This window comes from Lepisma saccharinum, chromosome 9 (genome assembly GCF_977018435.1).
Source record: "Lepisma saccharinum chromosome 9, izLepSacc3.1, whole genome shotgun sequence".
In the NCBI taxonomy this organism is placed as follows: Eukaryota; Metazoa; Arthropoda; class Insecta; order Zygentoma; family Lepismatidae; genus Lepisma; species Lepisma saccharinum.
In genome coordinates this window covers 92,692,931-92,717,447 of record NC_139237.1, presented here as the reverse complement: position 1 = coordinate 92,717,447, position 24,517 = coordinate 92,692,931, and the positions used below count along the sequence as shown (strand labels likewise).

At 37.9% G+C, this 24,517-nt stretch overlaps 2 protein-coding genes across 4 annotated transcripts in view; one reads left to right on the top strand and one right to left on the bottom strand.

Moving 5' to 3' along the window:
• Positions 1-8,950, bottom strand: part of Usp32 (Ubiquitin specific protease 32) — an 82,420-nt gene extending 73,470 nt beyond the window's left edge. Inside the window, exon 1 of one of the 2 annotated variants that reach the window (XM_083128630.1) lies at positions 8,748-8,950. In XM_083128630.1, the coding sequence (XP_082984756.1) occupies positions 8,748-8,805 (58 nt within the window). In that variant the 5' untranslated portion in view covers positions 8,806-8,950. The remainder of the gene's footprint in view (positions 1-8,747) is intronic. The other variant, XM_083128631.1, reaches the window with a different exon arrangement.
• Positions 8,951-9,595: 645 nt separating this feature from the next.
• LOC145992258 (ran-specific GTPase-activating protein-like) lies at positions 9,596-19,881 on the top strand. Of its 2 annotated transcripts, none has more exons than XM_083128629.1 (6): positions 9,596-9,742; positions 11,583-11,719; positions 13,560-13,717; positions 14,807-14,935; positions 16,077-16,160; positions 18,344-19,881. In XM_083128629.1, exons 1-6 carry the CDS (start codon positions 9,728-9,730, stop codon positions 18,538-18,540), a joined length of 720 nt encoding a protein of 239 aa, XP_082984755.1. In that variant the 5' UTR covers positions 9,596-9,727; the 3' UTR covers positions 18,541-19,881. The 2 variants fall into 2 exon arrangements, with proteins under 2 accessions (XP_082984755.1, XP_082984754.1); XM_083128628.1 differs by having other exon boundaries at positions 18,293-19,881.
• The last annotated feature ends 4,636 nt before the right edge of the window (positions 19,882-24,517 follow it).

Genomic DNA, 24,517 nt, shown 5'->3' with positions numbered 1-24,517 from the left:
AGGTTACTATTATTATACATTCCTTTGTTTCAGTCCATAGGTTAGAAAAGTTGAAGATGGCAATGAATAAGTACACAGAGAATGTACATTCCTCGAGATTAACTACTCCCTCTTTAACCCTAGCAAGTATGTCAATTTGTTTCAAAATGAATGTTCGAAAATGTTAAATTCTTTACAAATGTCTGTGCTGCCACATTCAGTCTGGTAAAATAAAGCGGATCAATTTTTACTTCATTTGTTTTTCTACAGCCAACCTCGGTGGCCAAGTATGCTGAGTGTTCAAGTCGGAAGGTTATGATTTGGAGTCCAAGCTAGGCTTTAGATATTTAATTAGGAGGACTCCATGAAGCAAGAGTATCTGCTCATATATAAATGATTTTCCTCGAATACACATACCTCACTGTCGACCCTATATAACATTAAGACACATCCTAAACACTTGAAATTCAATTAATGTTAAGTGGGAAAATTTTACCTGCATGATATAAATTATGCAGATGAACTCATGTTATCTAGTTCAAAAAAATGTGATCTTCAAATCAGGGGAAACCAGCTTAAACTAAGTACATAGGCTATATCTATATGATCCAAGACAAGCATCTGTTATTACATTATTTACCTTTAAAGTAATAGCAGAGATTTCTTGATTGGCTATCCCACATCAAATCAAAATTGTGTTTCAGATTCTAATGAAATTGATATGGTTCGGGGTGAAGGACTTGGTAATGAGGATTAATAACCAGACGGTGAACAATTAATACATTTAATATACACTGGACGTTATGTCCGAAGCCTTCAAATACATTGAACCATGATATAACAAACATTACACAGAATATATCTGCTTATGATTTTTCTTCTTCTTGCCGTGAAGACTAAGCCTTGTAGCCATACCTAGACCGTATCATCCCTCCAGGTGTCCCATAAAAAAAATCAGATATGCTGATGACCGTATCGATCTGGTGGGCGGCGAACCCTGGTAGACCTTCTCGGAGATGAGTGAGGTGTGCTAGGACCTGGTCCTGGGTATCCGGCTCTGCCTGGGATAGGTTCTGGTACTGTTCCACCGGGGTTTGTTGAATTTCTATTTGATATTGTAACGTTGAAGTCGTCGTCATCTGCAGTGTCACGTGAAACACGTCTCTTCAACCACCTGGGATGTACCACTCGTTTGATTCCATCTTCCAACATTATCTCGTAGAGGATGCTATCCCCAATTCGACGAATGACAACTCCTGGGATGTAATTTGGAGTACCATGCTTAGGTGATTGAACCCAAACTGCTGAGTTGATGGTGAAAGTACCATATCTCGATGAAGAATCGTTCTGAAATTTTGCTGACTTCCTCGGCTTGAACGGAGATTCACTCGACAGAGGCACATTGTTTGGTTCCCACCAAAATCTTGGTCGGTATTTCAAGACCGAAAGTGTCGGCAGGCTTCCTTTTCCACCCAGTCGCGTGTTCCGAAGGATGAAAAGAAGGTTGGCGATCCCCATATCAAGTTCAAGCGTGCTGAGATTGGGTTTGTCAGTTATAAGCTTGACAAGAGCGGTTTTGACGGTACGAACGTATCGTTCGGCTAAGCCGTTGCTAGGGCTGTGATAAGGTGGTGAAGTAACATGTTTGATGCCATTCTTAAGGCAGAAGTTACGAAATTCGAGAGAAGTGAACGTTGGGCCGTCGTCGGATACGATAGTATTTGGTATCCCTAGCGTGGCGTAAGATTGCATAAGCCAGCGGATCGTTTCCTTTGTGTCCAATGTGTGTAGAGGCCATACTTCTGTCCACTTGCTGAAGGCGTCTACTATCAGTAGGAACTTACGCCCTGCAAAGAAAAAATGGTCTATATGCCATCTCTCGTTCACGTACGAAGCGAGAGGCCATGAAGAATCGGGTCCGTTTCGGACCTTAGGAGCGTTTGCTCGGCATGTATTGCAGCTCGCTACAAAATCCGTAATCTCTGCTGACATGCCTGGCCACCAAAATCTGGAAAGACACAACTCTTTCATACGAGTTGAACCAATGTGTCCATCGTGTAAAGCTCTAAGAACTTCATTCCGTTTAACTGTGGGAATGATAAGTCTACCCGACCACATGAACGTTCCCTGCTCGTACGTTAGGTGAGCTCTTCTTTCGAAGAAAGGTGCGAGCTTCTTCCGTTCGGTAGACGTGTCGTGTTGATCTGGCCAACCATTTACTACACAGGAGACAACTAATGAGAGCAGTGGGTCTTCTGAAGTGGCGTTCTGTATTGAGTCTCGAGAAAGAGGAGCTACAGCGTCTTCAATGGACCCGAAATATGCATTAAGTTCTTCTTCTCCAGCTGGTATTGTGTCACGTGTTTGCGTAGGCAACCTGCTTAGCATGTCAGCTACTTCTACCTTGCTGGAATGAATTATATTATATTGGTATGAAGATAAAAGTAGAGCCCATCTCATCAATCTATTGGATGAATGTTTTGAAATGGCTCGATCCGGAGAAAATATAAACTTTACAGCACGTGCGTCTGTAACAATCTCGAACTTGGATCCGAGTAAAAATTTGTGAAATCGCTTGATACCGTGAACTATGGCTAGAGCTTCTCTCTCTACCTGGGAGTATCTGCGCTCCGTCTCACTGAAGGTGGTAGAAGAGCAGGCGATGGTCTGTAGACCGCTATCAACTCGATGACACAATTGTGCGCCACAGCCGAAAGGAGAGCCATCAGTGATAAGTACAACTGGCTTTGTTGGGTCGAAAGGCACAATAGGATTTATCTGTCGAAGTTCCGCCATGATGCTGTCGAACTCGTGTTGACAGTTATCGTCCCATTTCCAAGAGACGTTTTTCTTGAGTAAAGAAAGTAAAAAGTGAAGTTTCGAAGCTAAGTTCGGTACAAACTTTCGATGAAAGTTGATCATCCCGATGAAGGAACGTAATTGTGATTTGTCTTGAGGTGGGGGAGAATTTAGGATGGCCTCCAAGTTCTTGTCTGACGGCCGTATACCGACGACGTCAATCTTGTATCCTAGGTACTCGATAGATGAGGTTAGGAATTGGCTTTTGCTGGCGCTCGCTTTGACATTGTGTTTGGCCAGACGATTCAGGACATCACACGTGCGTGTGAAGCATTCTTGCAATGTTTCACCTCCGATGATGACGTCATCAAAGTAGAAAGAAACTCCGGGAATGTCATCTAGAATCTTCGCTAGGACCATTTGAAACAGATCTCCACTTATGTTTATGCCAAAAGGTAGTCTGTGAGGTTTATATAAGCCCCAAGGTGTGTTGACGACAGTGATGCGTTTGGCAGCTTCAGAAAGTTCCAACTGTCCGTAAGCCATTTGAAGGTCAATTACCGTAAAGTATTTACACCTGGCCAACTTAGAGAAAATATCCTCGACTCTAGCAATGGGAAACTTGACGTTTTCAGTCATTTTATTCACCGTTCCTGAGAAGTCAGTGCAGAGACGAAGTGAGCCATCTTTCTTGGTAACAACGACAAGTGGTGAGGCCCAATCAGAATATCCGACCGGTTCCCATAACCCTACTTTCACTAGATTTTGAATAGAATCCTGAACACGGTCTCGAATACCGTAAGGAACTTCGTAATGTCTACGAAATATTGGTGCAGAGTTGGATCTCAGTGGTATATCGACCAAATAAGGTGTAATTGGCTTGGACAAATCACCATCAAAGATTTTCTCGTATCTAGAAGAAATTTCTCGCCTTAGGTCGTCGGCACCAGCGTTAGTAATAGTACCTTGTACTGTGTTAGTTGAAAGAACACTGGCCGTAACTAATAATCGCCTCCAAGATGGTTGAATAATGTCCAACCATGTACGACCGATCAATGGATATAAAAGTTTCTCCTGACAGAGAAAGACAGGTAAAGTATAATCCCTATTGTCTAAGTATAGTTTGACGGATGTTTGTGCTGTAACACGAACATATCCTTCGTTTACACCTCGTAATCGTAGGCTAGAATTACATTTAACATAGTGTGGAAACAACTGATCAAAATACTTCTCGTTGAAAAGAGTAACAGCAGACCCAGTATCTACTTCACATTTAACAATACACTTATTGATTTGGAGATTTATTATGAAGCTATCCGAACTGATTTGGTGCTCCAAAATGTGTTGAGTAGAAGTAATCAGTGTGGAACGATGACTGAGCGCACAAGTGTTGAGATGGTTGAAGCTGAACGTAGACAACTCATCGGGTGTTGTGCTCCGTGAGGTTGAACTGGACGTTCTATTCACGGCTCTATCTTTTTGCTTCTTTCTGCATCGTATATTCCAATGGCCTTGTCGTTTGCAGTAGCTACAGATTGCGTTTCTTGACGGACATTCTTTGTGCAGTTGCCGCACTGGGAGTGAGGATTTTGCTTGGTAGCAGTTGTGTTCTGAGGTTGATTGTAGCTCTTCTGCCTCGTTTCGCCCGAGCGTGAACTCTTTGAAGCGCCTGTGTGGCGATCTGGATTCATCCGCGTCAAATTTCTTGAGCTGGTGGCAAAAGTCACAGAATCTGCATTGTACTTATTCGAGAATAATTTAACTTCTCGTTCTAATAACTCACAATGCAAAGCAATTTCTTGACATTTAGCAAAGGAAAGATCACTTTCAGATAATAATCTTTTTCGAGTACTGTCAGATTGTACACCAACAAGAAATTGTTCAACAAGTGCCTCATCTAAATACTGCTCATACGCACATTTGGCTGCTTGTTGTTTGATTTTCACTACGAATTGAGTAACTGATTCTCCTTGAGATTGGATACAATTTCGAAACTTGAACCTCTCTGTAAACTTGTTGGTTTTGGGCCTGAAGTGCTGAACCATTTTGTCGTGAATGACAGCATATGTTAGATTACATGGCATTTCAGGAGCCGTAATATTGCGAAGTACTTGAAAAGCCTTAGGACCTATGACTGCTAAGAGAACTGCTGCTTTTCTTTCATTTGCCACATTCTGGGCGAGACAGAGTTGATCAAAACGCATGAAATAACTCTCGATATCTTCATTTTCTTCAGCAAATTTGCTGAATGTAATGTTGAGAGCCATGTTATCGAAACTTCAAATTACATTAACTGATAGAAATCACTGGCATGTATGAAAGTTACGATGTGTAACTGAAACTTGCATGTAGAAAATTAGCAAACTTAAACGTTACATGTAAGACCGTCTTGTTGATTTGCTACAGAAATCTTACTTGTTATAATCCCGTGCCGATAAAGTCATCCTGACGATACGATTAGAATCCTTCAAATTTTCTATTCACTGTCCACAGCGCCAAATTGATATGGTTCGGGGTGAAGGACTTGGTAATGAGGATTAATAACCAGACGGTGAACAATTAATACATTTAATATACACTGGACGTTATGTCCGAAGCCTTCAAATACATTGAACCATGATATAACAAACATTACACAGAATATATCTGCTTATGATTTTTCTTCTTCTTGCCGTGAAGACTAAGCCTTGTAGCCATACCTAGACCGTATCATCCAGTGGAACAGTACCAGAACCTATCCCAGGCAGAGCCGGATACCCAGGACCAGGTCCTAGCACACCTCACTCATCTCCGAGAAGGTCTACCAGGGTTCGCCGCCCACCAGATCGATACGGTCATCAGCATATCTGATTTTTTTTATGGGACACCTGGAGGGATGATACGGTCTAGGTATGGCTACAAGGCTTAGTCTTCACGGCAAGAAGAAGAAAAATCATAAGCAGATATATTCTGTGTAATGTTTGTTATATCATGGTTCAATGTATTTGAAGGCTTCGGACATAACGTCCAGTGTATATTAAATGTATTAATTGTTCACCGTCTGGTTATTAATCCTCATTACCAAGTCCTTCACCCCGAACCATATCAGAAATTAAGTATTCTAAATGCTATTATGTATATAAAGGAAACACTCAACTTACCTTGACAACTTAGAAATCCTTGAAATTCTTGACTTTTACCAAAAAAAAGCAAATCGTATTTATTAAAATTGTAATTCAACTATGCCATTTAAACTATGTAGTTGTAATGGTAGATACATCTTGTCATGGTCCCTTGTTATCTGCAGTGGGTTAGACCTGCTTAATTCACTACTGAGTTAGTTCACATTTCTGCCCATGGACGTCCGGAAGGGGACCCCTTGGAAAATTGATTGATTGAGTTGGTGTTTTAAGTCCACTTTATGCACAGTAAGGCTAATCGGGACTGGACCTACAGTTTCAAGTGGGGTGGGATCCGAACCTCTATGTGCCTCCACCGGGAGTCGAACCTGGGACCCCTTGATTACAAGGCAACGATGCTACCATTGCACCATCCAGGAGCCCCCTCCCCCCACCCAATGGAAAATGAATGTCCACATAAAAATTATATATTTCACACCTAATTTTGTTTCAGTCACAGTAATTTATGTTAATTATTATAAATTTGTTGAAGAAACGTGATAATTGCAGACTGAAATAGTGCTTATTGAGGGGGCATCACTATTATGGGGAAAAATATGACTCCTTTGCACCCCTGAAAAAAAAATCTGCGCACATCCATATTTCCGCTCCTAGATGGAAACACTGCTTCCACATTGACACCTGTCTCTCTCTTGCACTTGGAGCCGAAGTGCATGCCAAATCAAGAGCTAGGAGAGTATTTTTCTAGCATTTTGAAGTCTTCAAATGTAAGTCTTGCATCTATCCACGATGGCTAAAAGCAGCAAAAAGAGCCATCTACGTACTTTTTCGAGTATAGATGATGCACTTTTGGAGAGTGACGAGGACTCGCAATTGTTAAAATTACCCACTACAGAAGTGATTTGACATGTGGCAACACAAAAGGGTTTGTAATAAGTTTTTCCTGCACAATAACAAGAATGATTTTCTCTAAAAGCTCTAGTTTAAAGATTTTGAAAAACAGTCCATACCAGTGGCGACGATTGGGGAGGGGGCAGTCCCCCCCTTTTTTTGTCACTCTTGCCCTGCTCCACTTATCTACAAAGGGAAATATACTTTCTTTGTTCCTCCCCCCCAGTTGTAGAACATTGCCCCCCCCCCCCCTGCTTTTGGAACCCAATCGCCACCTGGTCCATACTGTTAATTCATCCCAAGTGTCAAAGTGGGATCCTGTTGGATCATTCATTACATGAATTATCACTTTACAGTTCTTTGTTGAAAACTATATAACACACATTGTGTTGATATAAAGTGGCATAATGTCACAGACATGCTAACTTTTTGCTAAATGTCCGATATCGCCCAAACGGATTTCTTCAAATTTACAGGAGAAACTACTTATTGAAATCAGTTTCTGTAGCATTGTCGAAGTTCTTGGAGGTATTTTCTTTCGCTGAAACTGAAAACTTCACCACAGAATGCTGCAGAACAAGAAATAATCACTTGTTACATAAGGAACTTGCATTTTCTGTAACAGATGGCACGAGCATCGAAAGTCACGCGGTCTCGCCAGTGTTTCCAAATGTGCCTTTATTTTACGAGAACTTTTTTTTAACTATGCTTACCTAACCTAACCTTGCCGGAAATGGTTCGTGAGGCTATTGTGAATGGTTTTGGGGACTATCCGTCAATGGTTCGTGGGGCTATCGTGAATAATTTTTGGGGCTATCGTGAATGTTTTTTTGGGGCTATCCGTCAATGGTTTGTGATGACATAATGAACACGAAAGTACGTATATTTCGGTTAAGAAGGTTGAAACACTGCATACCCACTCCAAATCGACAAAACACGAGAACGACGTGTGATGATCCATAACGAGTGCACGCCATATTGTCTGTTACAAGGAAGACAAATAATGACTCGTAATATGAAAAGTTGACACTATTTTATGGAAAAAGGTGTAACCTCACCTTAAAGAATCTTCGGCAATGGTAAATATCAATGCTAAAATTAATGACATAAATGAGTGAGAGGTGTTCGGACCTTATCGGATAATTACCAAAAGGGGTTCCTAGAAGTTGAGTATTATTTTTCTCTCATACCAAGATGCACACTAGAATACATTTACAGTTTTGGACAAATAACACTATGTATTTACAGTTTTGGACAAATAACACTATAAGTCACAAACTCCTATTTTCTGTTGGTTTCAACTAAGTCACACGATAAGTGCAAAATAGCTTTGCTCAAATTTTGGTATGAGCTGATAACTTTAGCACCCTTTAACTTCAAAACCAATTGACACACAACCTCTTTTTTTTAATATTCTCCTATGACATAATCAAGATCATTAAATTTTATCGAAATCAGAGTAAGTGAACTATATATTGTTTAAAAATTGAATGTTGAATTGTGTAAGGCATAACACTGCTCAATTTCAGCAAAAGAAAAAAAGAACCACCTGCTCAATCCTCACCACCAATTTATAATATGCACCGAGAAGTTATGAGAAGCTTTACATAAATACTGACATTCTCTCTTGTGTAAAAAGAAAATAAGAAAAACTACTCATATCTCTATCGCATGAACAGCAATGTCAATTACTGTGAAGGAAATCCAAGTTCTAATTACCAAAACTAGTCCACGTCTGTCATTCTTCATTAAGATTGATTTAATGATCTCCTTAATTTACAGAAGAAAACAATAAAAATATTGTCTGTAAACAAATTCTTTATTTTGTGACTGGATCAAATAATACGTATAATAATGCAACAAGAAAAGTTACATTCACAGTAACGAGCAAATGAAAACAGACGATATCAAACTGGAGCAGACGAATAGTTTACTTTTAAAGTTGTCTCCAATACATACCTCTCTTTACTGCCTCCTCGTACGTTATACAGCAAGGTTTAGAATCTCTTGCTCCCATTCTAGTTTAATTTATTTTAAAATGCTCCTATGCATTAAAGACACACATTAAGGGCCAAATAATACTTTCTTCAAAACAACCACACGTCGAATACACTCCATCTTGGAAAACCATACATGAGGAGTGTCAGTCAGATTTCCATGTTTCCGTTTTTCCATTTAAATTATTATAATGACAATATATGTGGATATATGTTGATTTAAATATATATATTTAAATGATTATTTGCATTGAATATTAAATATTTTAAAGAATGTAACCGAAAAAACTCAGAAAAAATCACATGACCCTTCTTTCGCAGTGTTGGTAGACTTTTGATTTTTCCGCATTATTGGCAAACTATGGAATTCATTTATTTTATTTTGTAGATTAATAGATTAATTAATTAGCAATGTATCACGAAATCACGAAATCTATTACAGACTTTGAATTTAATACCTCCAAAAAATGGAATTCTTGCAAATATCAAGGAATTAAGGAGTTCCGTAAAATGTTACGAAATAGTATTAGTAAACAAATATGACATGATATAACAATGTTTTTATGTTTTTAATATATATTCCAAATCCAACCATTATCTTAACGTGCAAACTATTTGCCCCTCTTGTGTCACCGACTCGACTGCGCAAAAAATTGCGTCGTGCGTGCTGGGACTAACTGACTCGCAAACTATTTTTTTTATAATTTTAAAAGGAATTTTTAATAAATTATTAATATGTTTATTATTTTCATTTCATTTTTGTGTTAGTAATTCGAAAGGATATAATTGTTCATTTTTATTCTGCACCATCACCATTTTGAAGGTGGTCGGAAAATGCAGTACCCATGATTCCTTGATTTAAGTAGATTGAAGTCGTGCTGGCGGGAAGTGAAGGGAAACGTTGAAAAAAGAAAGAAGCCCGGTATTATTAAGGATCAAAAAATGGCAGATGAAAAGGTACCATTATGGAACTTGTCTAGGAAAACATACATAAATTTAAATTAGTGCAATATTGGTAAATTAATGTCTTAAAATATACTATGCACCTCTGTTCGATGCACGAGATGCTTTGGTGTGTATATGTGAACTTGTGAGGTATCCAAATAGTTAATTGTCACGTAAATGGTACATATTAATATTGTAACATTTCGTATGCTTTGATTCTACAGAGTGTATAAGTTGTAAAAAAGTTTGGTGTATATGTACACATGCAACGGACCAGTCGCTGCAGTTTCCCTTGTTCATTGCTTTGTTTTTCCACAGTTCTTTTCCGTTTGCATATTTTAAAGATTTATATCCCACTTTTTATTCTTATTTTTGTATGTGTAGACCGTCCCCATGAAACTAACTTGGCTTCAAATTTGACGGAAACAATGTAAATGTAGATGATAAACAGTCATTCTGAACCCATGCTATATCACAATTTGTCTATGCACTAGGATAAACTCATTGCTTATGGACTTCAGGCACTTAATGGCACATTTTAATTAGGACAACCCCACGATTGCTAATTTTGTAATTATGTATGCACCCGTTATAAATTGTTTATTGGCTGCAAGTATACATGCAGTCATTATTAATACTTACTGCACCTTCTTTCAGAACAGTTTTCGTGTATGTACTTCCATACAGTGTTTCACACAGAATAGCCATTCATAAACTATTGCCCAGGATACTGACTAGTGGTGGAATGAAATATACGAGGGATAGATAGAAAATAGTTACCCTAGCTTGCCATCTGCATATAGTTTCGTTCTGGAGAAGGAACATGCTGCATCTCCTGGTTATGGATGAATTTTGTACGGCAGCTTCCACTTCTGCTGTTGTGGTGAAATGCTTCTCTCTCAGTGCCTTCTTCAGAACGGAAAAAGTGGAAGTTACTTCACTTTGCACTTCATCCATTGTCCACGATTGCAACACACCTCTACTCTCCATGCTGGTGTCCTTTGCAAGGAAAGGGTCGTGTGTCAGACGAAAGAAGGATGATGCCCTTGTAACCAAAGCATATTAGTAACCACACTTTCTGGAAATACACATGCAGAAATTTTTATTAGACAATCCCTCGTATAACATCATGCTTAGTTCTGCATTTATTTTTCTCATGAGAGTTGGCAGGTTCAGTTTGGTTGTGTTCCATGCTTCCTTTTTTCTGATTACACCATGCATATAACATTTCTGACCCAAAACAAAATTCCTAGAATGATTACTTTCAAACTTTTTTAAAAAAATATATTTCTGTACAGTTACTGCTTTCATGGGCTTCGGTACAACTTATGCACATTCCACAAACTTCAAACATTAATTCATACTCATATTGAAACTTTGAGCCATTTCCCTTGTGTTCGTGGATTGCTACATTCCTTTCCAAAGGGATGAGAGTTGGTCTGTACTTACTCCACTGCCAGGATAGGTAATCATCAATTACAGCTTTGGTTAAAATAGTGGAGATTGCACCTAAAGCATGATGATAAAATTCTGTAACACCATATAGTATGACGAGAGTAGAATTAACTCCTTATTTTCAGATAGATAGATTGGTTGGTTGGTTGATTTGGTTTTTAAGTCCACTTTATGCACAGTGAGGCTAATCGGGACTGGACCTACAGTTTAAAGTGGGATCCGAACTACTATGTGCCTCCACCATTTTCAGATAGAAATCAGAAAAGTTTATAGTATATGTAGGCAACATTGTGGTAAACAAACACATATTTATCTGACAGTGTGGCATTTAGGTTAATTGATGATAATAATTCTGTGCATTTTTTCAGTTTGATGTTTTTTTTTCCCTCTCTTACAGGGTGATTGTGGGGACCATGAGGCAACCTTGAATGACTCAAATGTCTCAGATCACGATCCTCATTTTGAACCTATCATTACACTGCCTGAAGTAAATATATCTACATTAGAAGAGGAGGAGGAGGAAATGATCAAATTGTAAGCTATATATATTTTTCCTAGGCTGTAATGCAGTAAAATATAAATCTGTGTGTGTTTATGTTCCTTTTGTGGATTTGATTCCTTTCACTCCATTCACATAAAGGAATTTATTCCTCCAAGTCATTGTATTGGAAAGTTTGCCCAACTTGCTTTAATGTGTTATGCTAATAGTTTATTAACAATGTTTTGTTGGAACTATCTGAATCAGTCTGTTCAGGGTCTCAAATTATTTGCATTTTGGTTATTGTGCTTTGCTTTTCTGTTACTTGTGGCTAATGGCGACAATGAAGATGAATAGTGATGAGATGAAAGAACTTAATGGGCATCATTACATACCGGGTTGGTGCACAGTCTCAACTATTATGCCAGTGTGTCAGTAACTGTCAAAACGCTGTGGATGTGCAACCGAGTGCGAGTGATCGTGATATTGGGTATGTGTGGGAAACATGTTGACCTTCAAACCAAATAAGGGGCATGTGCGGCACGTCCTGCATTTCTTGTTCAGTCAAAAGAAAAACGCGAGTGAAAGTCATCGTATCCTTGTGGAAACGTACGGTGACAATGTCTTAACGCAAGACGCGTGTGTGCGTTGGTTTTGACGATTCAAAAGTGGTGATTTCCACTTGAAAGATATAGATCGCCCGAGCCAGCCGAAAAAATTCCAAGATGCAGAATTGCAAGCACTGTTGGACGAAGACAATATGCAAACGCAACAACAACTGGCAGAGAAGTTAAATGTTCGTCGCCAAGCCATATCTGATCGTCTTCATGCCATGGGAAAGATCCAGAAGGCAGGAAAATGAGTCCCACATTATCTGAACTACAGACAAATGGAAAAGCGAAAAACTGTGTGTGAAGTGTTGCTTTCTCAGCATGAAAGAAAGTCTTTCTTGCATCGGATAGTGAATGGGGACGAAAAATGGATCTACTTCGAGAACCCAAACGCAAAAAGTCATGGGTTGACCCAGGACAACCTTCAACATCGACCGCAAAACCGAATCGCTTCGGAAGGAAGACAGTGCTGTGCATTTGGTGGGATCAGAAGGGTATGGTGTACCATGAGCTTCTTAAACCAGGTAAAACAGTGAATGCCGTTCGCTACCGTCAACAACTCATCAATTTGAACCATGCATTGATCGAGAAGCACTCAGATTGGTCAACAAGATACGGAAAAGTGATTTTGCAGCACGACAACGCCTCATCACACACAGCGAAAGGAGTCATACACACCATTTCTGCACTTGGCTGTGAATTCTTGCCCCACCTGCCATACTCACCAGACTTTGCCCCTTCAGAAACTTGTTTTCATCGATGTCTCACTCACTTTCCCAGCAACACTTCAACAACTATGAAGATGTCGAACAATTGCTTGCTGACTGGATCACCTCAAAATGTGAAAGATTTTTCTGGAAGGGCATCCACAGTTTGATTGACAGGTGGGCACAATGTATAGCTAGCGATGGTGCATACTTAGAATAAAGCATTTGTTACCTTTCTCCCCAGATACACTTGTTTTCTTTCGGATCAATTACGAATTATTAACCGGCACACCTGGTAAACCCCACAGAGAATTGTACTGGATCTGGATCCAGGCAGCAGAGCCAAATCCCAGGTTTGAATCCTGGCCTGGCTGTTCTTTGTGAGTCCCCCGTAATCATATCACTCCTCCTCGTGATTAGCCAAAGTGACAAAAAAGTGATGCTAAATAATATTTTTTTAAAATTAAAAACCAGAGCCTAAACATTACTGATTCAGGGCATTTATGCTTGCTAACTATAGTTCATGACAAACAGGTTTTGTGTTAAATCATTTCTCATTTTTTGCTTGACTCTTGCAGGCGGGCAAAGTTGTTCCGCTTTGATTCAAGTGAAACACCATCAGAATGGAAAGAGAGGGGAACAGGGGACGTGAAGCTTCTTCGACATCCACAGAGGAATACAGTAAGGGTTGTTATGAGAAGGGACAAGACACTGAAGATATGTGCAAACCACTTTGGTAAGTAGATAATGTTGTTACAAAGTAAAATCCTGAATAATAATATATTAAAAAGTATATTAGTTTGTGCGATGGCAATACTGTGTATCACAGAGCTGATACAACCACCCCATCTGATTCAGTGTTTCCACTCTGTCAAATTCACCTATTTCCTCCAGGAACTGCAAAAATAAGATCCATCTTTGGTAGGACTTTTCATATGTAATACAGGATGGAATGAAAGTTGCTTTACCAAAAGAAATTACTAATGTACATTTTTGGGGAAAGAGACATTTATCCCACCCTGTATCAACATGCAGGCACACATTAATGGAGCATTATATTGCACACTGATAATGACTGATTCTGAAACATACTAGTCAAGAATATGAATAAGTTTCTTTTCAGATGAGCAAATATATTTATAATAAAAATCACACCTAGCTACAACTGCCCGTTCAGTGTCTGAGCGGAGATTTTTGACTGGGAAAGAATGAGAATGTCTTTGAATGTTACTATATAAAAAAAAACACCTTCAAAGTGAAGAAATGTGCCTAAATCACACCCGTGCAGCCTCATTTCTCTTCTGCCAGAAAATTATCAGCTGTAACTCTCTTAAAATTGTCTTTTTTAAATACAAGTGATAAACATGTTTTACACTTGTCTTTATTGTTATTTCTAAGATTTTTTTTTCTTCAAAGAAGCATTGTGTGTTACAGAACACTTGATTTCAGCAGCACAGTTTATAAGAATATGGTGCATAGAAAAGAAAGACAACAAACGTGAGACAAGTGGAACAATTTTTATGGTAATAATATCTACAGTTCTTTACTGAGAGGAAGTGCACAGTTTGCTGGAAAGTATATACAATTAAACCTGATTTTACATTCCTGGTTTTACATTTTCCTGCATTCCACATTCAACCTGCGTAGTTCCAAAAGAACAAAATGCTGTAAAAACAAGTACTTGTTGCCTGAATTTTTTGGAATAGAGATGAAACCCTCCCCTTTCAGTTGGTCTTGAGACCCAAGACCATACGACTGAAATGTATATAGTTTTTCAAGCTTTTCAATGTAAATAACTGCATTCTGAATATTTCCCTTATTTCAGTTACACCATGGATGGAGCTTAAACCCAATTGTGGAAGTGATAGGGCTTGGGTGTGGAGTGTGCCAGCAGATTTTGCTGATGAAATTCCTAGACCTGAATTACTTGCTATCAGATTTGCAACGCCTGAAAGTAAGTACCGTAAAAACCACTGCATTTTCCATGTGTAGGAAAGGGTGGCATCCAGACAAGAAATTAGTTGTAATAGACTCAAAACACAATGGTCTCTCGGTCATTATAATTGCTGTGAGAGTTTGGTTGTAATGAGCTTGATGCGTGGCAAGGTTCAAAATAAACTCTGATGTTTTGGTGCCATTTGGAAACTAATGCGTAATATTTATGCAATGATTGTGACAATTTAGTTGCCAAAATGTGATTCAATAGCAAGAAGCTTAGGGTCACACAAGAAATAAAATGAACTCAGGCTTTATTTTAGCATTGAAATTAATCTTGAAAGGCAAGATATTTTAGTCAACTTCAAAAACCTGCTTATGAGACACTTCAACTTTGGAGTTGAAGTAGAAACAACATTGCACATGAACTATGTACTAAATCTTGAATCAACCATGTTTAAACAGTTAAAGGGATGTTTTGCCACTGTTCTAAATATTTTGTATTTAAAAAGTAATTGAAAATTTTGTACGATGTGCGTAGCAAGGATGGAATTGCTTAATCTTCTGGTATTGGCAAATAATGGTATAGTATCATTTCCAAATATGTTACATAGTAGCTTTCGCTGGTCTCGTATACAATGCTATAAGCCATCCCTGACTACCTCAAGCCTGTAATTTTGTTGGAATTCGAATTATAACAGATAAAATACCTCATTTCCTTTGTCTTTTTCTGATTGTGAATGCCTTTTCTGACATTGTTGGCTAATCACAGATGATTGAATTGATGAAAGAACACGTGCAAGGGAACACCCAAACTGGGATTCAAACCCAGAACTGGTGACTAGATTAGATTGGAGTTAACCACTGAGCATTCTCAGCCACAAAGATCACATGTTGTTTCATTAGTTAGTTATGTGGATTTGCCCAGTATGGATTTGTTGTAAAGTTTTCTAAATACGTTGCTCCTTCTGAGACAGAAAAGTCCATTAATCTGATGATATGCATTGATGGAGGTGAATGTGTCATTTTGTATTCTGAAATAAAAGTGTTATTTTATGTATGTACCCTATCCAGAACAATCAGGTTCCCATGTGTATATCTGTAATATGTACATGTTTAATTTTTATGTCCAGTTAATGACATGTGCTTTCAATTTTCAGATGCCAAGAAGTGGAAGAGTAAGTTTGAAGAGGCGAAAGATATTGCTAAGGAATATTTCTCAGAAGAGAAGAATGAGGGTGGAGGTGAGCAGCTTTTTCTTATTTTGTATCCGTATAAAACTTTTGAACGTTTATTCATACTTAGATGCCATACACCGTGACTAGAATTTACTTTCAGCAGGTCAACTTGTTCATTGCTCCATGTAATTTTTTGACAAGCGATGGTACATGTACACGCCTCAAGACACTAGAAGAGAAGTTATGTCAAACAATTAATAAGTTCGTACGAGTAGATTGATGATCTTCTTGGAACAACTGCATGATAAATAGCCAAGGGTGAGCTAATACCCATACCAAGGGGTAGAAAAGATTGAAACTAACTCAGGGGCCATTGTTTTTTGGGAGGCATGGATCCAACTAAAAGCTGCACATTTTGAAATATGATCTTATAACATTTCATTTATTAATTAATATGATTGAATTAAAAGTAATTAATTCTTGCACCAGAATAGCATTCTTAAATAAGACAACTGGTAACAGCATGAATAATCACCTCAGATTTTAAGATTTGGTTGGAAAATTTATAATGGTATTTTTATTATTCTGATTTAATTATATGCGTGATACAGATATCACACAAACATTAAAAAAACACATACTGTATGTATTATTTTTTTAAAAAAAAAGGTAATTGAAATTTCCATAAGCAAACGCAAAATGTTAACAAAACGTCACCATGCTGACCAGGCACCCTGTTTTTGTCTACCTCTACCCATGTTGATAGACTTACCAATTCCCACCAATGATTGAAAATTAAATGAATAGACAAGTATTCCACTTCAATTTACTACTTTCATTTCAAAATATTCAAGAATTACATCAGCATATTGAAATGTCTAATATGTAATCACAAAATAGTTATTCACACAATATTAGTGCATTAGTGCAAGATAAATGGAATCTTCATTTATTTTTTGCATAACTTCCAGGATAATTAGACACCATGCAAGTCTTGCATGGCATTCATGCAGACCCGGCAAAAGACCAAAATGCTGGAAAAGTATCAATCAATTTCATTAAATAAGACAAACTGATGTTTTCCGATACTGATGCCACTGTTTTCAGCCCATACCAATACATCAGCGTCTGTATCGGTTCATTCATACACCACATGCTCAACTGATTTTTAAAATCTTGATTCTGTAAAGAGCTAGGAAAAAGTATTTTTATTTTGTTCTGTTTGTCGAAATAAAAATATATATAACTTATGTGAGTGAGGAGCAATGTTTCAGAACGACGTTTCGGAAGTCTGTACTACTTCCTTCATCGGGTAATAAAATAAAAAACTTTAGGTGCCAAACATGGTACCGCGTTGTTAAATCGTTTGTTGAGGATTCAGGTTGAGGATAGAAAAGGTAAAAAAACTTACGGTGACATCATAAAAACTCCGATGGAAGTCCTCGCTGGTTAAAAATTCGCTACGTTAAAAACAAAAATTGAAGAACTATTACAGTCCCCTAGTGACTTCCGTCAGTGTTGGGTAGAACACATGGATTGTGAGCACTCCTATCCTGTGTGGAAGGTGAAATTTCCCCTCCAGCGTTCCCCTCTTACGATCTCTTCTTCAACGCCCTTCACAACCTCGGGAGTGACATGAAAACCCATTTTAGTGTCGGTATTTACCGCTTCATCCCACTTTTTAAGAAAAGCGATCCACCCTTCCTCCAGATTACCATCATCTCTGTTAAGCTTATTCCTTTTTCCTGTGCATATAAATGCAGCTTCATAAACGTTCCCGTTTAATTTATTCTCCTCTTTCCTAATTGTTTCCCTTTTTATAATCCTATGTCCGCTCGTTATGATGTTCGGATAGGCCTGTTTTAGGTACACCTTCCTTAATAATATGTTTGTAATCTCCGATATGGGGAGGAAAGTGCAGAACTTCAAAACTCACTTAAGTTATGTATATTTTTATTTCAATTGATAGTGAATAAAACTCACCATTGTAATATGTTCTGTTTGTGCAAGGGTGAAAGGCATTGATGCTGGCGTACCCACATAATTTTAAATCATGAGCAACAACAGCAGCAAATTTAGGCAATTTTTTATATATTACTTTTATACTTCTATTTTGTGCCATTAAAAACCTCAAAATATAAAATGCAGAAGTAGACTAAAAAGAAAAATAACATATATATGCACTTTTTTATTTTCAGTCGATGTTAAGTCTTGTCACCCACTCATGGCCTTCTTCTGCTCCTTAACAGGTGGCGATGCAGGGGATTATGAAGACGAAAGTAAAGAAGAAGTTAGTGACGAGGAAGAAGAGGTTGATAAAGAGTTGGAGAAGTTGCATATAAGTAAAAATGAAGATAAAGAAGATAAAACGGAGGATAAAGAAAACGATACAACAGAAAACCACCAGCAAGAGTCTGAAGAACAGCAAAAGACTGCCGTGTCCTAAGAAGATTCTCACATAAATTTTAAGAATGAAGGTGCATGCCAACTTAAGAAAAATGGGTTTGTAGTAACATGAATGCAAGATTTCAATGATGACACGTACCTTTACATAGGGACAGAAGAACTGCAGCAAGAAGATTGCGCAGAACGACACTGTATTGTGGCATCTTCATTTCCGACACCTACCTTTTTCTCTGCTTGTGAAAATAATCCTCGTTATATCCTCTTGTCAGTTGTCACTATTGACATTAAACTGCCTCCTTACATAAAGGTATGCATTTATGCTCATATATAGAAATCTATACTGCCTTGTTATTTCAACAGCAAAAATTTACGTATAAGCCTCGCCCATGCAATCTCGGTAAACTATTTGTACTGGTCAAAAAAATAGTTTAATACTTGTCTGTCACAGATTGATTGATATTTTTAAAAAAAAAAACACTTAAGGTTTAATGAATAGTGCCTGTTAAACTCGGATCGTTTGTTCTTGATGTACTGGTAGGTATCATAAAATTTTGTTCATAAGAGTGAAAGGTGAAGATTTTTGACATGGGTGGTATGTGTGTGCGTGAGTGTAAATAGTATGTGTAATTTCTATGGTGCTCCATCATGAGAATGATGCATGCTTGGCGTTTTCCATACTGCACTGAACTTAGATCTTTTATATTTCATATGCGAGGTACGTTATTTAAAATTTGTATCTCTGCACTTCTAATCTAGCATAATATTGGTGATTTGCTGAAATGTGGTCTGTTTAGAATTGTAAAACTATTTTAATTCTAAGCAGGTTATTTTTTTTAGTGATCAAATTGACTAAGTAAATGTGTTCTTATATCAAGATCTGACTAGTGTATCTTATTGTTATTTGGACTGCATACAAGGAGATTTGAGATGGGGTTGGTTGGGGGGAGGGGGTGTTAATACTCAACTAGTATGTCTGTTGGGTTATTCTGCATTTATCTAGGCTCTTTCCCCTGCACATCATGAGGATTAAGAATTGTCTAAAGAAAAAATAGTTAAGTTGGGACATAAAAAGTAATTTGATTTTTTCGCAGAATGTGATCTCCATTAGTGAACATTCCTTTTTGAATTTCATGGTTTTGTTATAACACCTACACTAGTTTTCTTCAGTTTGTATTTTATACCATGATTGTTAAAATCTGTAAAGTTTTGCTGTTCAACATAGACCCTGAAAATGGTGTGAAAATTTGTTGTCTCTTTTATTACTAACAACACATTGTAAAGCTTTTTTTTTTGTATTCTCCAGCTCTGTCATAAATGAAATGAAGTGCAAGAAAATTCGTGTACATTAATTTAATTGAATACATTTTGTACACAAACCGAATTTATTTTTTATTCTCATATCCTACTTTCCACCTAATAATAAAGTGTGTTCCTAGTCATTAGCCGAAACTTCCAAATCTACTCAGGTCCTTAGAGAGAAAGATTTATGAACTAGCACACATCAGTGTTTGCAAAGTTATTTTTTAAAAAGCAAAAGAGTTAGGTACTTTGTGGTGGAAACTTTCTTTCCAGATAACTGCAATCGACGACCATTAATTATTATAAATGTATGAAGATTCACATGTGTTGTATTTAAGTCTACATATTCAGTGGAACCTTGATAAGTCGATTTTTTTGTAATCCCCTTGAATTGTCCATAACTCAATACCAAGGTCCGTTGACCTGTGTTTGCCGCCTGCTTTGGAAGGTCCGTTCATAATGCGCCTTTCGAGCAAGCCGAGGTGGTTGTAAAACTGTGATGTCATAGACATGACAGATCGCTGGGGAAAGTTTAGTATCCGCTAGTTTTAGCAGGGAAAACTTGTTTCTGTGTTCTTTCCTTGCTCGTGTATTCGCGTGTATTTTTAGTCATTTTGTTGTGTTTTTCATATTGTAGTGTGAGTGATAATAATAATGTCTAACTGTGCTGTAAGCACATGTCGAAACTATCTCAGGAAAACTAAAAATTTTGATATTGTTTACCATAAATTTCCTCCCAACAAGAAGTTCCGAAAAATCTGGGAGAGCAAATGTTATCGAAAAGACAAATTTCAGGTCACATTTTTCACCAGAATGTTACAAACACAATTTAAAATCTGAATTATTAGGAATTACACCAAAGAGGAGACTGAAGGAAGATGCCATTCCTACATTGTTACTTCCAGTCACATATGTGCAGGTCAGTGACGACAACAGCGTTCGTGCAAGATGTGTAAAGGCAAGATGTGCTAGGAAAAGGGTTCTCTCTAAGGTAAGTGAACAATTATATGTGAACAGCAGCGTGCCACCTCAAGAACAAAAGCCTACATCTGTGTTGTCATTAGTTTGGTAATAGAAAGTGAAAAAATCGAAAACCCAAAACAACTGGAAGTGCTTCGTGGGGAAAATGAAAAGCTAAAGACAGATATAAATAATCGTCATGAGGAAATTGATTGATTGATTGATTTAGTTTATTTTACTTTGCGTCTCTTGGCTAATTTGCGAAGATGGGGATGAGTGATGAAATGATGAAATTGATAAATGAACATTCACAAACAACCATACCCGACCGGGATTCGAACCCGGGACCCTTGGCGTCTCAGCGCAATGTGCTAACCACTCGGCCACAGGGTCGGGCTCATGAGGAAATCAAAAACCTTAAAATCAATTTACAAAAATGGCAAGCAAGGTATAAGAAGGTAATGCAGTCAAAAGTGGCTTTAAAAACAAGGGAGCGGAAGAAAGTGAAAACTATGGTGAACAAAAAAAGTGAGAGAAATTTTGAGCAAAACCTTTACTCCAGGGCAAATCAACTAGTGGCGTGCCCAGTATTTTCGAAAGGGAGGGGTTATGTATACTTTTTCTTGGTAGTCAGTTCTCATTTTGTCATTTTCCTACCTTTGACGTTCTTTTTTTTTTAGGAATACTGGGCGAAAGGGGGGGGTTATAACCCCCATTAACCCTCCTTGGGCACGCTACTGAAATCAACATGTTAATTAAGGGGAAAAGAAAGCATAGGTGGAAACAGGAAGATATAATTCCTGCATTAACACAACGGGCGATCAGTGAACGATTGTATACCCACATGAGATCAGAGGTCGGAATTCCATTACCCAGCATTGCAACACTTCGTCGCTGGGCGCAGAATTGAGACTCCCACCGGGAATTCTTGCAACAGTTTTGAATATTATGAAACAGCAGGGAGTGTTTGACTGAAGTGGAAAAACTGAGTGTCCTGTTGTTTGATGAAATGAATGTTAACGGACGAGTGCTATGACAGTGAAAAATTACAGAGTTTTGGGTCTCCATAGAAATGTTCAGGTTGCAATGCTTCGAGGATTGACAGGTGAATGGAAACAGCCAGTACACTATAACTTTGATACGGCTATGACCAAGGCTTTGTTGTTTGATATTATATCAATGGTTGGGGTAGCTGGGTATAAAATAGTCGCTATAGTTTCGGATCTAGGTGGTGGTAATAGAAAACAAATGAAACAAAAACAATGGACCCAGAGCTGCTCTTCTTCAAGTTCTTTTTAGCACTAGCCGTGGGTAAGTTTATGCTTTTACGTACTTATAATTCTTCTATACACCATTACTTTCATGTATTCTGTGTAAGTGGTTTGGCGATGCTCTTCAGTATGCATTTTTCCTCTTAAAAACAAGAGCGTTGCATGCTTTACAGTGCTGAAAATAGCAGATACGCAGAGAGTATCATGCTGATGATGTCACAGAACCCTGCCGAGGTCGTAAACATGAGGATTGACAGAAAGGCAGGTTATGACCAGACCTTCTAGAGCGGGGGAAAGTGGGCTTCGACGGACCTTGACTCAATACTAATTTTACCTCAACACTAATAAAACCTTGAGATGAATTTTTGTATAGTTTATGGTAAGGATGGGCTGATATGAAATTTTGGCCAATACCGATAAAGCACCGATATAAAATTTACCGATACCGATATTCTACCGATCCGATATAAAGTTCTTGAAGAACCTGAAATGTTCATTGATCTGCTTAATAAAAGTGTGTTTCGAGGTGACAACAGTGCAAGAGAAGTTGAATATTTAGACAATTACTTTTTTAGAAAGTAAGGCATCGAGATTGTCCATAAAAATTACAACAAAATGGCAGAATTTGCACTAAATTATAAGATATTTATCGATATATCGGATCGGTAAAATAATCGGTAATTTTACCGATAGAGTACCGATTAATCGGTCCCATCCCTAGTTTATGGGATGCCGTTCGAGCTCAATAACTCGAAGGTACACTATGAAAAACCTCCGAGTCGAAGTAAAATTCTAATCACCTCTAAGACTCTGAAGTTTTAGTCGCACGGACCTCAATAAGTCAAAGTGCAGGGTGCATATGTACAATGTCAGGTGATAACAATTGTGTCGAAACTTGAACTAGTGCAGACATTCAGAAGGGTCAGTAAACTTCAGACCTCTAACTCTAACCTTGGTAAGTCGAAATCCTTGATACCTCTATTTTGTTCTTTTTCCCCTCAAGTTCGAGTTATCAAGGTTCCACTGTATTTATATTATTCCAACAAATACAATGAAGAAACAAGGAGTCAGCTTTGCTTGAATGAACGTAATTTTATACTGGTCGCTTACAAATTTTCAAGTTAACAATTTATGTGTATTCAAGTCTATTGAAAATGATACTTCCATTGCAAAAAAGTAAGTTACAACTCACTTTTAAGAGTAGCTAGCTAGTTAGAATTCCTCCGAGTGCAAGTAATTGTTCCTTCTACATTAACACTAGAGCGCTAAGGTGGAAAATCAGGAAGCTAAGGTGTAGTGTATTTTGATGACCTTACTCCTTTGCTTTATAGGAAGAGTTTGATTGGCAATTAAAATTGGCTAATAATATATTTTGTTTCTCATAGTATTAGTAACAAACGAAAGAGTTGTCATGATTTAACGTTCATATTTACATTTAAAAGAGCAATTTGTTTGGTATTCTCCACACATTGCTCTGGAACAATGGCTGCAATACATTTTTATCTTCCTCCTTTCATGGTTATCACAGGTTATTTGGAAGTTTGATAGATGGATGCTGTGCCATGAGTTGTCGAAAGCAGCAAAAACCCATTGTTTAGTATTGTTTTTTCTTGACTAAACAAAAAACAAATTTTCTTACCTTAACACGTTCACTACCAAAGTGTAAAAAGCAAACTCCAAATATAGACTCACCCCAAATATCAAAACCTGTCCCACAGACCAAGCCCTTTTTTTTTTATGCTGACTCCTCCCTCAGACTAGACCTAAGACAGCATATATCTGAATCACGAAGTAACTCGCGATCTGCTTTGCTGTCCTGCATTAGTGTTCTTTTTCAACTCATTGTTCATACAACAAATACATCAAAGAGAACATGTAAACACAGTTCTACAAACTTTTCAGGTTAAGGCGATCTCCTGTCCCGACAAAGGTCTCCTGTCTCCAGAACCAGTCGACAAAGAAATTACAATTTTTAACTGCACACTGAGAAAGGATGTTTCTAGAGAACCACTGATTAATATTTTTCATTTTCTGCATCAACGTCCTGAAAATTAATTCATTCATTCATTTTACTCTATTTTCGCTTTTCTTGACAGGGCAACCCTGCAGAGAGCCCAGTCGGCTCTTCGTGGACCCTCGTTCAAGACTAATATCTGGAGAGGAAAGCTCTGTGGAGATCGAACTGGGCATTTTTTAAATTATAGGGCTAGATTGAAAATCGACAGAAGAAAGTGTTCAGGAATGCAAATAGAATCTGGAAGAACCGGAATGGTAAAAAAGTGTGCTGTAAAGCATTGCTGTTCTCAAGGAGGAGTTGAGGGTGGCATATTTCCCAGTATCTCAGATGTCAAGAAGAGAAATGGATTACATAAAGTCGATTGCAATCGGCAATGGAATGAAATATTGATATTCTGTGATGACAAAAAAGTAAAATATCTGTCTTATCACTGGCGTACACAGAGGTTGAACTGAAGGGTTACATCCCCT